We start from the raw sequence: 14,437 nt of genomic DNA, 5'->3' as shown, positions 1-14,437 counted from the left end.
CCTTTAGTAGTAGTTTCTCTGTGATTAATGTTCAAATAACTGCAATCTCTGAACAGTTGATGTTGAGATGTGTTACTTGAACTCTGTGAAGCATTTCTTTGGGCAGCAATTTGAGGCTAGTAACTTATCCTCTGCAGCAGAGGTAACTCTGGGAGTTCCTTTCCTGTGGCGGTCCTCATGACAGCCAGTTTCATCATAGAGCTTGATGGTTTTTGCGACTGCACTTGAAGAGACTTTCAAAGTTCTTGACATTTTCCGGATTGACTGACCTTTGTGTCTTAAAATAATGATGGACTGTCATTTAGTTTTGCTTATTTGAGCTGTTCTTGCCATAATATGGACTTTGTCTTTTACCAAATAGGGCTATCTTCTATATACCACACCTACCTTGTCACAACACAACTGATTGGCTCAAATGCATTTAGAAGGAGAGAAATTGCACAAAATAACTTTTAACAAGGCACACCTGTTAATTGAAACGCATTCCAGGTCACTACCTCATGAAGCTGGTTGAGAGAATGCCAAGAGTGTGCAAAGCTGTCAAGGCAAAGGGTGGCTACTTTGAAGAATCTCAAATATATTTTGATTTGTTTAACACTTTTTTTTGGTTACTACATGTGTTATTTCATAGTTTTGAAGTCTTCACTATTATTCTACAATGTAGAAAATAGTAAAAATAAAGAAAAGGCCTGGAATGAGTAGGTGTGTCCAAACTTTTAAATGGTACTGTATACAGGTAAATATCTTAAGTCTGATATTTTGAGTTATACTTAAGTAGGTGCCAAAATTATTCTCCACCCTTCTTCCAAAGTGTGCACTTGCACACGTCCAGTAAAGGATTTAAAAGCATATATATATATATGCTAGTTGATTTTATTAAAACACATAGGGTGTGTCTATATAGGGGAAAATACACCTTTTAAAAGAACAGTTGATTTTTTGGTTGTCGGGATGGCCCTAGTAACCCCCGACTAAAAAAAAATATTGATCGACTGTTCTTTAGACCAGTCGATGGGTCTAGATATTGGGTCAACAAAACCAACCTGTCTTACCTTGTCTAATGACTGTGTATTTTGGGTGAACTATCCCTTTACTCAGTTCCGTTTCTTTTACCTTTAGTTAACCTGGCAGGTCAAATTATTTACAATGACAACCAAGCAAGTGGCAAGTTGATGGTAGTGTATTTTTCATAGGGGAAAAATAAGCATAAATGTAGAGATCTGTATGGAATAACAGGTTTCAAGGCAATCTGGTAGACTTAGGTAAAACATAAAAGGCCTATGTTCTTTATGTGGAAGTAAAACGGCAAAGGTGCAGGAGTACATAGCAATAACACCAAAATCTGACTACGGGTTTCAGGTATAACATCTCTGGTGATTGTCTATGTTCTCGAGATGTGTCTGTCAATGAAAACCTAGATTGCATAATTGTAAAGGAAACTATTGCAACTCATATGGAAAACTAGTCTAGAAATGGGCTATTCTTCAAAATAATGAAGGGTCATGCCATGTAATTTCAGCATACCATGAAACCCACCATCTCAGATGTTCTCAAATTGTTTCTGTAGTTAAAAACAGAGAAGATAAGCATTCCGGACCACTTCCCTTTTTCCACATTTTGTTACGTTACAACCTTAATCTAAAAATGATTAAATAAAAAAAGTTTCCTCAATCTACACACAAAAACCCCATAATGACAAAGCAAAAACAGCTTTAGAAATGTTTGCTAATGTATTAAAAATAGACAAAACTAAGTATTCAGACCTTGTTATGAGACTAAAAATTGAGCTCAGGTGTATCCTGTCACCATTGATTATTCTTGAGATATTTCTAAAACTTAGAATCCACCTGTGGTAAATTCAATTGATTGACGGGCACACACCCATCTATAAAGGTCCCACATTTGGCAGTGCATGTCAGAGCAAAAACCAAGCCATAAGGTCGAAGGAATTTTCCGTAGAGCTCCATGACAGGATTGTGTCGAGGCACAGATCTGGGGAAGGGTCCAAAAAAATGTCTGCAGTATTGAAGGTCCCAAAGAACACAGTGGCTTCCATCATTCTTAAATGGATGAAGTTTGGAACCACCAAGACTCTTCCTAGAGCTGGCCGCCTGGCCAAACTGAGCAATCGGGGGGGAGGGGACTTAGTCAGGGAGGTGACCAAGAACTCGATGGTCATTCTGACAGAGCTACAGAGTTTCTGTGGAGATGGGAGAACATTCCAGAAGAACAACCATCAGGCCTTTATGGTAGAGTGGCCAGACGGAAGCCACTCCTTAGTAAAAAGTACATGACAGCCCGTTGGAGTTTGCCAAAAGGCACCTAAATGACTCTCAGACCATGAGAAACAAGATTCTAAGGTCTGCTGGAACCAAGATTTAACTATTTGACCTGAATGCTAAGCGTCACGTCTTGAGGAAACTTGGCACCATCCCTATGGTGAAGCATGGTGGAGGCAGCATCATTCTGTGGGGATGTTTATCAGCGTTTGGGGACACTTGTCAGGATCGAGGCAAAGATGAACGGACCAAAGTACATTGAGATTCTTAATGAAAACCTGCTCCAGAGTGCTCAGGACCTCAGACTGGGGCAAAGGTTCACCTTCCAAAAGGACAATGACCGTAAGCACACAGCCAAGACAACACAGTAGAGGCTTCAGGGACAAGTCCTTGAGTGCCCCAGCCAGAGCCCGGACTTGAACCCGATCGAACATCTCTGGACAGACCTGACAATAGCTGTGCATAGACCCCCCTCCCTCCACATCCAACCTGAGAGCTTGAGAGGATCTGCAGAGAAGAATGGGAGAAACTCCTAAAATAAAGCTGTGCCAGGCCTGTAGCATCATGCCCAAGAAGACTCCAGGCTGTAATCGCTGAAGATTTATGTAAATGTAATATTTCCATTTTCATAGATTAGCAAACATTTCTAAAAACCTGTTTTGCTTTGTCATTATCAGGTATTGTGTATAGATTGATAAAATGGGAAAAACAATTTAATAGATTAACCAAATTTGAATAAAGCTAAGGTGTCTGAATTGTTTCAAAATAAAATGTTTTGTTGTATTTGGCGAATATGACAAGTGTAGACACTACCGTGAAATGCTTACTTACAAGCCCTTAACCAACAATACAGTAAAAAATAGATTTTTTTTCAAGTTACAAAATAAAATAACAATAATGAGGCTATATACAGGGGGTACCGAATCAATGTGCGGGGGTACCTTAATTTAACTATGCAAGTCAGTTAAGAACAAATTCTTATTTACAATCACAGCCTACAAGGTAACAGTGGCCTTGTTCAGGCGCAGAACGCCCGATTTGTACCTTGTCAGCTCGGGGATTCGAGTCAATGCAAATAGGAATGCAATGTAGATATCTTTCAATTGGCAATATTTATTTTTGTCTTCAACTAATGCAGCGTTTCCCAAACTCCATCCTCGGGACCCCAAGGACTGCACATTTCGTTTTTCCCCCTAACACCACACAGCTGATTCAAATGATCAAAGCTTGATGATTATTTGAATCAGCTGTGTAGTGCCAGGGAAGAAAAAAAAACATGCACCGAGTTTGGGAAACTGTTCTAAAGAGGAAAATAATTACATGACTGAGTTAGGGTAACTTACTTTTACTGATTACAATTTTGGACAGGTGACTAGTAGTCTGACTGTAACGGAATACATTTGAAAGTAACCTACCAAACACTGCTTAGAACGTGTTTGGAACTGGCTTTTATGTCAAAGAGCACTGTGGTAGCCTCCACCAGGCAGCTATGGTTACATTCAAGTAAACCGAATTGCTTCAGGCGGAAAGGCTAACTTCGGGCCGCCTGGAGATCTAGCCTACCGACAGCGACCTCCCAGATAGCATATGAACAAGTCATAAACCATGGCAACCCATAAACGCCACGGCGTTTATAAACTATTTATAGCTAGCCGTTCTTACCTGTCTCGTCCCAATTTTTGTTGCAGGGACAGCTGCACTTGAGCTTGCAAGAGATACGAGTTCAAGTTCATTTTCCTCCTGTGTTGCGCTGGAATACCACCGCCGCAACTTCGGTGTTGAGCTTGGTGCAAATAGTTTCACGCGCTGCGTTGACAGGGCCTTGACATCGTAATGTCTGCCTACTATAAAGCGGCAGCACTTGCTACCATGAAAAGCCATGTTATAAATGTATATTAACTCTTGGAATATCTGTTTATCGTCCTAGAAGTGTCAAACAAAGAAAGTTAATAATATCGAAACCTCACATAACATCTAGGGATTGCTGTTACCACATTCAAGGGGGAGTGGGCAGCTTCAGCCAATCGTCTAAATCGTCTACCCTCTGGGTAGTGTAGTTCTTCTTCTTCTATGGTATAATGGCGTTCGCAGCTCTTGGATGTGCTTTCTGTCAGCCACCGTGCGGGTGGATAATAAGGATTCCAAAAAGGAAATAATATGGGTAAAACGCTCTTTTTTAAAATCATATAAACTATCAAATAATGTATTAACTAAACAAAATCATCCTGCTTTTCTACAAAAAAAAACGGATTTTAATCAGGTCCCTACACAGGCTCAGAAGAGTCCTGTGAGGTTGGGCATTTCAGAGTGAAATCTGTTGTACAGAAGTCCGGAGTTTGATCCCCACCACAGTTGCAACATTTTCCATTCACATATTCTTCAACACCATACTTCTCCAGTCTGCAAATATTTGATTGTGACACACAGGGCCGGCCCTCCCATTAGGCAAGATAATGGCGGCACTTGAATTTGGGGCGACATTTTGACAATTGGCTTCCGCCCTCAGGCACCCCTGATCAGCTACTACACCTCCTGCTTCACTCCGGCGGCTGGGGTGGCACAGTGGTCTAAGGCCGAGTGGCGCAGTGGTCTAAGGCGCTGCATCTCAGGGCAAGAGGTGTCATTACAGTCCCTGGTTAAAATCCAGCCTGTATCACATCCGGCCGTGATTGGGAGTCCAATAGGGTGGCGCATAATTGGCCCAGTGTCATCCAGGTTTGGCCTGAGTAGTTGATGCAGTTCCCGCACCCACCCCAATCCTTATTCTCCTGAAGTTCGCTCCCACTTTCCTTGGTAGCTATGGGGATGTGTGTGTGTTTTATATGGGATTATCTCATTGTGAAACATTAATAAAAATGAATCTGACAATTACATTATTGTATATTTTTTTATGTTTGTGTGTGACAAAGACAATTAGTGATTAAAGGCAGAAGCCTAACCTAGCCTGTTAACGTTAGCTAGCCACTACTAGTGGATATCATTTTAGCTAAAAGTAATGTATAGAGATTTGAAACAATTTGCTACCATGTCTAAGAGACAAAAACTATCAGGAAGTGAATATTTTTTTTAACTATGAGAAAAGAGGCACAATCTCTAAACCAAAGAAATTCGCTGGTGAAATTTTTCAGCGTGCAGCAATATCTATCAGTCGGTTTGGAGAATGGCAAGCCAAGAACGACGAGCCCCCGTTCGCTGATTCTAGCAGCAAAGACGGCAAACAAGAAGAGTCCGAGCCTTGCACATCCACCGATGATGACAGCTCTCTGGTCGACGCCAGTCCTAGCCACACCTCCAAACAATGCCGGCGAAGACCCTACTATCTTAGACCCAGACTCAGATTCGTCGATCCCTGTCCCGGATGACAGTGGTGGTACTGCTACTAAATACGACTCCCAGACTAAAAACATAGAAGATCCAAAATATATGAATGGATCTTTACGTGATATGTTAGTGCAGGCTGGCCCACATCAGGATAAGGAGGGGAATTTCCCAAGAGATGAGGGGCAAAGAAAGTTTTCTGTGGCCCACAAAAATAGGAGGATGGCAAACGGGGAGAGAGTGGAGACCAAGGCGTGTCTATTCCAAGCAAAACGATACAGCCTTCTGTTTCTGCTGCAAAAAAAAATCACACGAGTGCAAATCTGCGCTGGTCAGGGAAGGACCCAGGGACTGGAAGAATCTGTGCCTCCTTCTCTGCTTTCATGAGAAATCGCATTACCACCTAGATAGTTTTCAGATGTGGAAGGAACTGGAGATCAGGCTGGTGTCCAAGCAAACTCAGATGATTTGATTTCAGGACCATGGACAGCTACCGAGCGAAAACATCATTGACTGCAATGCAGCACCACAACAGAGGAAAGAGGCCACTCTAGGTGGAGACAAATAAATACATGTTTCAATAATAAAACAATCAAATTGGATATGTAAATAAACAAAATTTGTTAAGGCTGGGTCATTGACATAAAGCTTATTTTACACTGCTCCAGCGAAACGAGGCCCACCATGCATTTAGGAATGCATGGCAGTTGTTTCCAAAGCTTAAATGATCTTACTCTGTTTTACAGTTCTACAGGAATATTCAAATATATGTTAAATATGTTATATAAAAGTGTTATTTTTATTTTTATTGTAATAATTATAGGGTTGTGCCATGTGTGATAACAAGTGGGATATTATTAATAAAAAAAAATAGTTTTCCTACTATAGGTAGTAGTTTGCATAGTGATAGCACCATTGTAACTCTGCGATGCAGGGGTTAAGGTGACATTCCCTTCTGCCCGGTAAGGGACCTCCTATATGTGCACGCGTGCGCCAAACATTATTATGGGAATTAACATAGAATGACATGTATAATTGGAGTTCATTTCGTCCTCTTCCAAAAAAACAAGTGGCAAGTCTACCTGTTTTACAGACACAATTATCCTGTCCATAGATGTTGGTATAGCCAAATTCTCCAATAATGTCATATGCACTGATTAAATACCTCCGTGTCTGGGAAGGGCTTGATGTTTTTGACAAAAACTAGGGCTCGATTTGAGTGAGGTTATCACATACCCTTTGTTAGGGATAAGCTTTATATTTTGAAATAAATACATAAAACGTATTCAGATTATATCAAGCCGTTCTATAACAATGCTTAACTCTGTGAACAGATCTTTTGTCTCACTTAGGGCGGCAGAAAGTCCAGGTCCGGCCCTGGTCACACACACTTCAAACATTTTCAGTTACAAGCAACAATTCCATGGACGCTGCCATTTTGGAAGCGTCATCCATCTCCGTCCATGTGAATCTTTTCGCAACTTCCTCATTTAGTGTAGTTTTACCCATGACATGCATTTTAATACATTGGAACATCTTTGGTTTTACCTTTGGATTTCTAATTACAGTGACAGTAGCATTAATGGGCTGCTAGAAGAACATTGAAGTGATTACAAGTAGCGCGACATCTAATTAAAAGCAATTGTGTAATTACTGGGTAGCCTACATGGAAATGATCTGAGGAGCCATCCTTCAAAAATTGCTAATATACAGTACCAGTCAAAAGTTTTGACACATCTACTCATTCAAGGGTTTTTCTTTATTTGTACTATTTTCAAAAAAAAATTGTGTGTGACTTTCTTACCCTTTTTTCTCCACAATTTCATAGTATCCAATTAGTAGTTACAGTCTTGTCTCATCGCTGAAACTCCCGTATGGACGAGGGTCGAGAGCCATACATCCTCCGAAACACTACCCAACCAAGCCAATCCACACTGCTTCTTGACACAATGCCAACTTAACCCGGAAGACAGCCGAAACAACAAGCACCTGGCACTAGTGCGTGATGGGACAAGGACATCCCTGCCGGCCAAACCCTCCCCTAACCTGGACGATGCTGGGCTAATTGTGTGCCGCCCCATGGGTCTCCTGGTCACAGTCAGCTGTGACAGAGCCTGTACTCAAACCCAGAATCTCTGGTGGCACCGCTAGCACTAGCGCTAGCACCGCTTAGACCACTGCGCCACTCAGAATACCTACTATTTTCTACATTGTAGAATAACAGTGAAGACATTAAAGCTATGAAATAACACATATGGAATCATGTAGTAACCAAACAATTGTTAAACAAATCTAAATATATTTATATTTGAGGTTCTTCAAAGTAGCCACCCTTGCGTTGATGACAGGTTTGCACACTCTTGGCGTTCTCTCAACCAGCTCCATGAGATAGTCACCTTGAAAGCTTGAAGGAGTTCCCACATATGTGACTCACATATGTGATTTTGGTCTTATGTAGCAACACTTGAATTTCTGTTTTAGTAGAGACTTAGAGAGACAAAATGGTATTTGATACATTGCATTTAAGGAAACAATGGGAAAGTAATTCTGCTTTGAAAGTTGATCAACTTGTAAACTCACTTTTGATAAAAAATTCTTTCAATGTTTTGGTACTACTATTGGACATCTCTTCATTGTCTACAGCCATTCAGCATTGTCCACACCCTCACCCCCTTAGCCCCACCCATCTCTTTAAAACCTCTTGGTGTTAGGTGGCAGTATTTTCATTTTTGGGAAAAAAAAACATTCCCTTATTAAACGGGATATTTTGTCAGGAAAATATGCTAGAATATGCATATAATTGACAGCTTTGGATAGAAAACACTCTAACTTTTCCAAAACTGTAAAGATATTGTCTGTGAGTGAAACAGAACTGATGTTGCAGGCGAAAGCCTGAGAAAAATCCAATCCGGAAGTGCCCCAGGTTTTGAAAGCGCTGCCTTCCAATGACTCCCTATTCAGCTGTGAATGTACCATCAACGAGCTTACACTTTTTACGTATTCCCCAAGGTGTCTACAGCATTGTGATGTAGTTTTACGCATTTCTGTTGAAAAATACCCTTAGGCGGCCACATTGCGTAAGTGGTCACATGGTGGCTCCGAGAGAGATTATCGCTTAAAATACAGAGGTAGCCATTATTCCAATCGGTCCTAGTTAAAAACAAATTGTCCCGACGGATATATTATCGAATAGATATTAGAAAAACACCTTGAGGATGGATTCTAAACAATGTTTGCCATGTTTCTGTCGATATTATGGAGCTAATTTGGAATATTTTTCGGCTTTGTGGTGACCGCAATTTCCGGGCGATTTCTCAGCCAAACGTGAAGAACAAACAGAGCTTTTTCTAATACAAAAATAATATTTTGGGAAAAAATGAACTTTGGCTGTCTACCTGGCTGTCTCGTGAGTGAAAACATCCGAAGTTCATCAAAGGTACACAATTTAATTTGATTGCTTTTCTGATTTCTGTGACAAGGTTGCCTACTGCTAGCAAGGCATAATGCTATGCTAGGCTATGATAAACTTACACAAATGCTTGTCTAGCGTTGGCTGTAAAGCATATTTTGAAAATCTGAGATGACTAACAAAAGGCTAAGTTGTGTTCCAATATATTTCACTTGTGATTTTCATGAATAGGAATATTTTCTAGGAATATTTATGTCTGTTGCGTTATGCTAATTAGTGTCAGAGGATGACAACGGTCCCGTTCACCGGATGGGGTGTCACTACAGGTTAAGGGCTGATCAATGTGTTTTGTACTAACTTACCAGCTACTTCCAGACATCTAGAGAACAGCTCACTGAACAGCTTACTGAACATTAGAGAACAACTCACTGAACATTACTCGCCCTCGCAGAGCTATTTAGGTTGTTATGTTATCCAGAGAATGGGTGACTACGACTGTGCAGTTGAAGATTGTCCCTTCGTAAATTCAGAGCGTTTTGCGTTGTCACGACTAGTCAAGGTGGGTGGAATCAGGCGCAGAGAGCAAATAATGAATAGAGGTTTATTCATACAAACAGGGTGAAAAATATCCAAAACAGGAAATAACAGACAAACCGGAGAAATAAAACACAAAAACACCGACAGCCGAAACGAAATGACAAAAACAAACAATCCCGCACAAAACAAGGGCGGGACAACCTACATATTATACAGATACTAATTAACTAACACACAGGTGAAAACAATTAGACAAAACCAACAGATAAACGAAAAAGGGATCGGCAGTGGCTAATAGGACGGTGACGACGACCGCCGAGCACAGCCTGAACGGGCAGGAGAGCCAACCTCGGCGGAAGTCGTGACATGCGTTCAGAGCACCCTGGCCAATAAGTAGGGTTTTTCCGAAAGCTCTGACCTCACAACAACAGTCAAGCACCCAAGGTAACTGGCTAACATTGGCTAGCTACTTCCAGACACATAATGAGAGAACACCCACTCTGACCATTTTACTCACCCTAGCAGAGCTGGTTAGGTAGTTTATGTTATCCAGAGCATTGGTGACTGTAACTGTGCTGCTGGCAACAATTGAATTATGCTTTGTTGCCGACCTTTACTGACACCGGACATATTCAACGGGTGTTGAGCATTAAAAAATGAATCAGTTATTCTGTGCTATGGCACACTAAAATGAGTGTTTTGTTACGAAATGTAGCAAGATAGCTTACTAGGTAAACAATGAATCCCAACGCATGATGTAACGTTAGTTAGCGAGCCAGCCAGCCAGCTAACTTTAGCTAGCTAGCTAAATTAGAGTTGAGTCTTTTGTTAAGACATGTAGCTAGCTAGCTAGCTTGCTAAACAATGGACTGTAATCACAACTCATGATGTTACTAACCTGCATGAATCTGCAGGTAGCTAACCAACCAGGTTCTATGGCAATAACTAGTCAAGCAAATGTGTCTGCGATATGAAGAATAAGATCATGCACAATGTTAGCTAGAGACCCAGCCAGCTAACGTTAGCTAGCTAACAGTACACTTGAAATGAAACTACTTTCTGTCAAAATTAGAAACGTGTAATATCTGAAAATGTTGCTTGCCAGACTCTCACCAGTATGTATACATCAAGGTTGGACGCCTCTCCTGTCTGATGCCATGCATGGTTGCCCTTAGTTTGATGATGTAATCCAGACTGGTGTTTTCTCCATCTTCTTAGCTATCATACTCAAATTCCATTAATTTCAAAACTTGGTTCTCCAGAAAGTGGAGAGCATACACATAACGTTAGCTAGCGAGCCAGCTAGCTGATGTTAGCTAGATAATAGTACACTTTAACTTGACATTAGGTTTATGCAGTTTTACTACTCGATACATTATTTAAAAAAAGTTTGACACAATTACCTAGACATACTGACCAATCAACAGACGCATGCTATATGGCTGACCAATCCAAACTCATCTCTCGGCATGTCCAGCCCACTCATTATCTCAGCTAATCATGTCTAGCGGGAAGGTTGCAACCTAATTCATTGGCTAAACAAACTAGGCTCGTAATTTAACAATTTTATTCGTATTTACAGATGGCATACAAGTTTAATATTAAGGCACATGAAAGTTCACATGTTCGAGAAGGCATTTCTGCATTTTGATTAAAAAAACATGTTTTACATTCAAACAGCTCTCCTGTGAAGTCATTACCTGCGACATTCGCCTAGCTTCCTGTTGGCTGCTTTTCCTTCACTCTGCAGTCCAACTCATCCCAAACCATCTTAATTTGATTGAGGTTTGGTGATTTTGAGATCAGGTCATCTGATCCAGCACTCCATCACTCTCCTTATTGGTCAACTAGCCCTTACACAGCCTGGAGGTGTGTTGGGTCATTGTCCTGTTTATAAACAAAATTATTGTCCCACTAGGAGAAAACCAGATGGGATGGCGTATCGCTGCATAATGCTGTGGTAGCCATGCTGGTTAAGTATGCCTTGAATTCTAAATATATCACAGACAGTGTCAGCAGCAAAGCACCCCCAAACCATCACACCAACTCCTCCATGCTTCATGGTGGGACCCACACATGCAGAGATCATTCGTTCACCTTATCGGCGTCTAGCTAAGACGCGACGGTTGGAACCCAAAATAAAATAATTGGACTCATCAGAGCAAAGGACAGAATTCCACCAGTCTAATGTCCATTGCCCGTGTTTCTTGGCCCAAGCAAGTCTCTTCTTATTATTGGTGTCCTTTAGTAGTGGTTTCTTTTCAGCAATTCGACCATGAAGGCCTGATTCACGCAGTCTCCTCTGAACAGTTGATTTTGAGATGTGTCTGTTACTTGAACTCTGTGAAGCATTTCTTTGGGCTGCGATCTGTGGTGCAGGTAACTCTGTTGAATGTATACTCTGCAGCAGAGGTAACTCTGGGTCTTCCTTTCCTGTGGTGGTCCTCATGAGAGCCAGTTTCATCATAGCGCTTGATGGTTTTTGCGACTGCACTTGAAGAAATGTTCCTTATTGACTGACCTTCATGTCTTAATGTAATGATGGACTGTCGTTTCTCTTTGCTTATTTGAGCTGTTCTTGCCATAATATGGACTTGGACTTTTACCAAGTAAGACTATCTTCTGTATAACACCCCTACCTTGTCACAACACAACTGATTGGCTCAAAAGTATTAAGACGGAAAGAAATTCCACAAATTAACTTTTAACAAGGCACACCTGTTAATTGAAATGCATTCCAGGTGACTACCTCATGAGGCTTGTTGAGAGAATGCCAATAGTGTGCAAAGCTGTTATCATGGCAAAGGGTGGCTACTTTGAAGAATCTCAAATATAAAATATATTTTGATTTGTTTAACAATTTTTTGGTTATTACATGATTCCATATGTGTTATTTCATAGCTTTGATGTCTTCACTGTTATTCTACAATGTAGAAAATAGACAAAATAAAGAAAAACCCTTGAATGACGAGGTGTGTTCAAACTTTTGACTGGTAATGTGTGTGTACATTTCACTATCAATTGGGGAGAGACAGCCTCAAATATCACCTTCATTTGTACACATCCACTGTAAAGGCTACACATGAATCGCTGCTTCCTGTTTCAGTCACGTCTTTTTGCGTGGGTCAAACAAAAACACTATTGATTGGTTGAGAAATAGTGCCTCCCGCATTGCAGGCGATGATTGCAAGTTGCAGCTGGTGAGGAGCAACTGCCCAAAATTGTAGTTGACTACAGTCGAAACTCCATGACATTTGATCACATGGTTATTGTAAAGTTTATGTAGTCGACATGTAGGCATAAGTCTGGCAATCCCCTAATGCAACACACTTTGAAAGGTGGTGACCAACGATTGTCATCGACTTGACAAAAGTGAGCCGTTTGAACGCGCCCAATAATTGACTGTGAATTGAAATAATTTGGAAATGGCACTGAAAAATACAGGCCTACCTTAATAGAGCCACAATTTGTGATCTGAAAACACAGATACTCTTTGGTCACAAATACTCTTTGGTCTAAACCAATCTATACAGTTGTCAACAAGCCACTCTACTCCCAGGATATTTCTAAGAAATGTAGTATTTAGGCTATTTACACAACAACATTGTGCTCTTTATTAAGTTAATGGCATTGCTCAACATTGTCTGCAAGTGGAGATACTCTAACATTGGTGCAGGAAAAAATGTAATTGAGGCACTAAACATGCACTGTGGTTGTTCTTCATATGGTTTTCAATTCAATACTATGCGAATAATCACTAACAGACAAGGAAAACAACTTGGCAATAAAGATACACACCTTGGGTGAAGTATATCATACAGCTACTGTTTACAGGGCAACTTTCTGATTATAGTTGATAGTTCATTGCCTTAAATCAAATGAAATTTTATTGGTCGCATGCACATGTTTAGCCAATGTTATTGCAGGTGTAGCAAAATGCTAGCTCCAACAGTTTCTAGCTCCAACAGTGCAGTAATATCTAACAATACACAACAATACACACAAATCTAAAAGTAAAATAACATAATTAAGAAATATAGAAATATTAAGATGAGCAATGTCAGAGTCCGGAGTATGAATATATACTCCATATATAGTGCATTCGGAAAGTATTCAGACCCCTTGACCTTTTCCACATTTTGTTACATCACAGCCTTTTTCTAAAATTGATTAAATCAGATAAAAATCTCAGCAATCTTCAAGCAATACCCCATACTGACAAAGAGAAAACAGGTTTTCAATTATTTTTTCAAAGGTATGAAAAAAAAAAAAAAAAATAAATAACAGAAATACCTTATTTACATTAGTATTCAGACCCTTTGCTATGAGATATGAAATTGAGCTTAGGTGCATCCTGTCTCCATGAATCATCAATGAGCAATTTCTACAAGTTGATTGGAGTCCACCTGTGGTGAATTCAATTGAATGTACATGATTTGAAAAGGCACAGACCAGTCTATATAAGGTCCCACAGTTGACAGTGCATGTCAGAGAAAAAAACAAGCCATGAGGTTGAAGGAATTGTCCGTAGAGCGTCGAGACAGGATTGTGTCAAGGCACAGATCTGGGGAAGGGTACCAAAACATTTTGCAGCGTTGAAGGTCTCGTGATGTGTGTTTTGTCCTATATTTTTATTTAGTAAGCCTTTTGCCTTTTGGTAGGCCACCATTGTAAATAAGAATTTGTTCTTAACTGACTTGCCTAGTTAAATAAAGGTGTAATAAAAATGGAATAAGTTCGGAATAAGACTCTTCCTCGAGCTGGCCACCCGGCTAAACTGAGCAATCGGGGGAGAAGGGCCTTGGTCAGGGAGGAAACCAATAACCTGATGGTCATTCTGACAGAGCTCTAGAGTTCCTCTGTGGAGCTGGGAGAATCTTCCAGAAGGACAACC

General features: G+C 40.5%; 1 protein-coding gene across 3 annotated transcripts in view; it reads right to left on the bottom strand.

Annotated features, from left to right (window-relative positions):
- The window catches only part of LOC118402704 (molybdenum cofactor biosynthesis protein 1-like), a 48,607-nt gene extending 44,233 nt beyond the window's left edge, over positions 1-4,374 (bottom strand). Inside the window, exon 1 of one of the 3 annotated variants that reach the window (XM_035800899.2) lies at positions 3,942-4,374. In XM_035800899.2, the coding sequence (XP_035656792.1) occupies positions 3,942-4,160 (219 nt within the window). In that variant the 5' untranslated portion in view covers positions 4,161-4,374. The remainder of the gene's footprint in view (positions 1-3,941) is intronic. The other 2 variants (XM_035800890.2, XM_035800906.2) reach the window with 2 other exon arrangements.
- Positions 4,375-14,437: the final 10,063 nt, after the last annotated feature.

This window comes from Oncorhynchus keta, chromosome 2, assembly GCF_023373465.1.
Source record: "Oncorhynchus keta strain PuntledgeMale-10-30-2019 chromosome 2, Oket_V2, whole genome shotgun sequence".
NCBI lineage: Eukaryota > Metazoa > Chordata > Actinopteri > Salmoniformes > Salmonidae > Oncorhynchus > Oncorhynchus keta.
The sequence above is the reverse complement of the archived record's forward strand: the minus strand, read 5'-3'. Positions and strand labels throughout refer to the sequence as shown.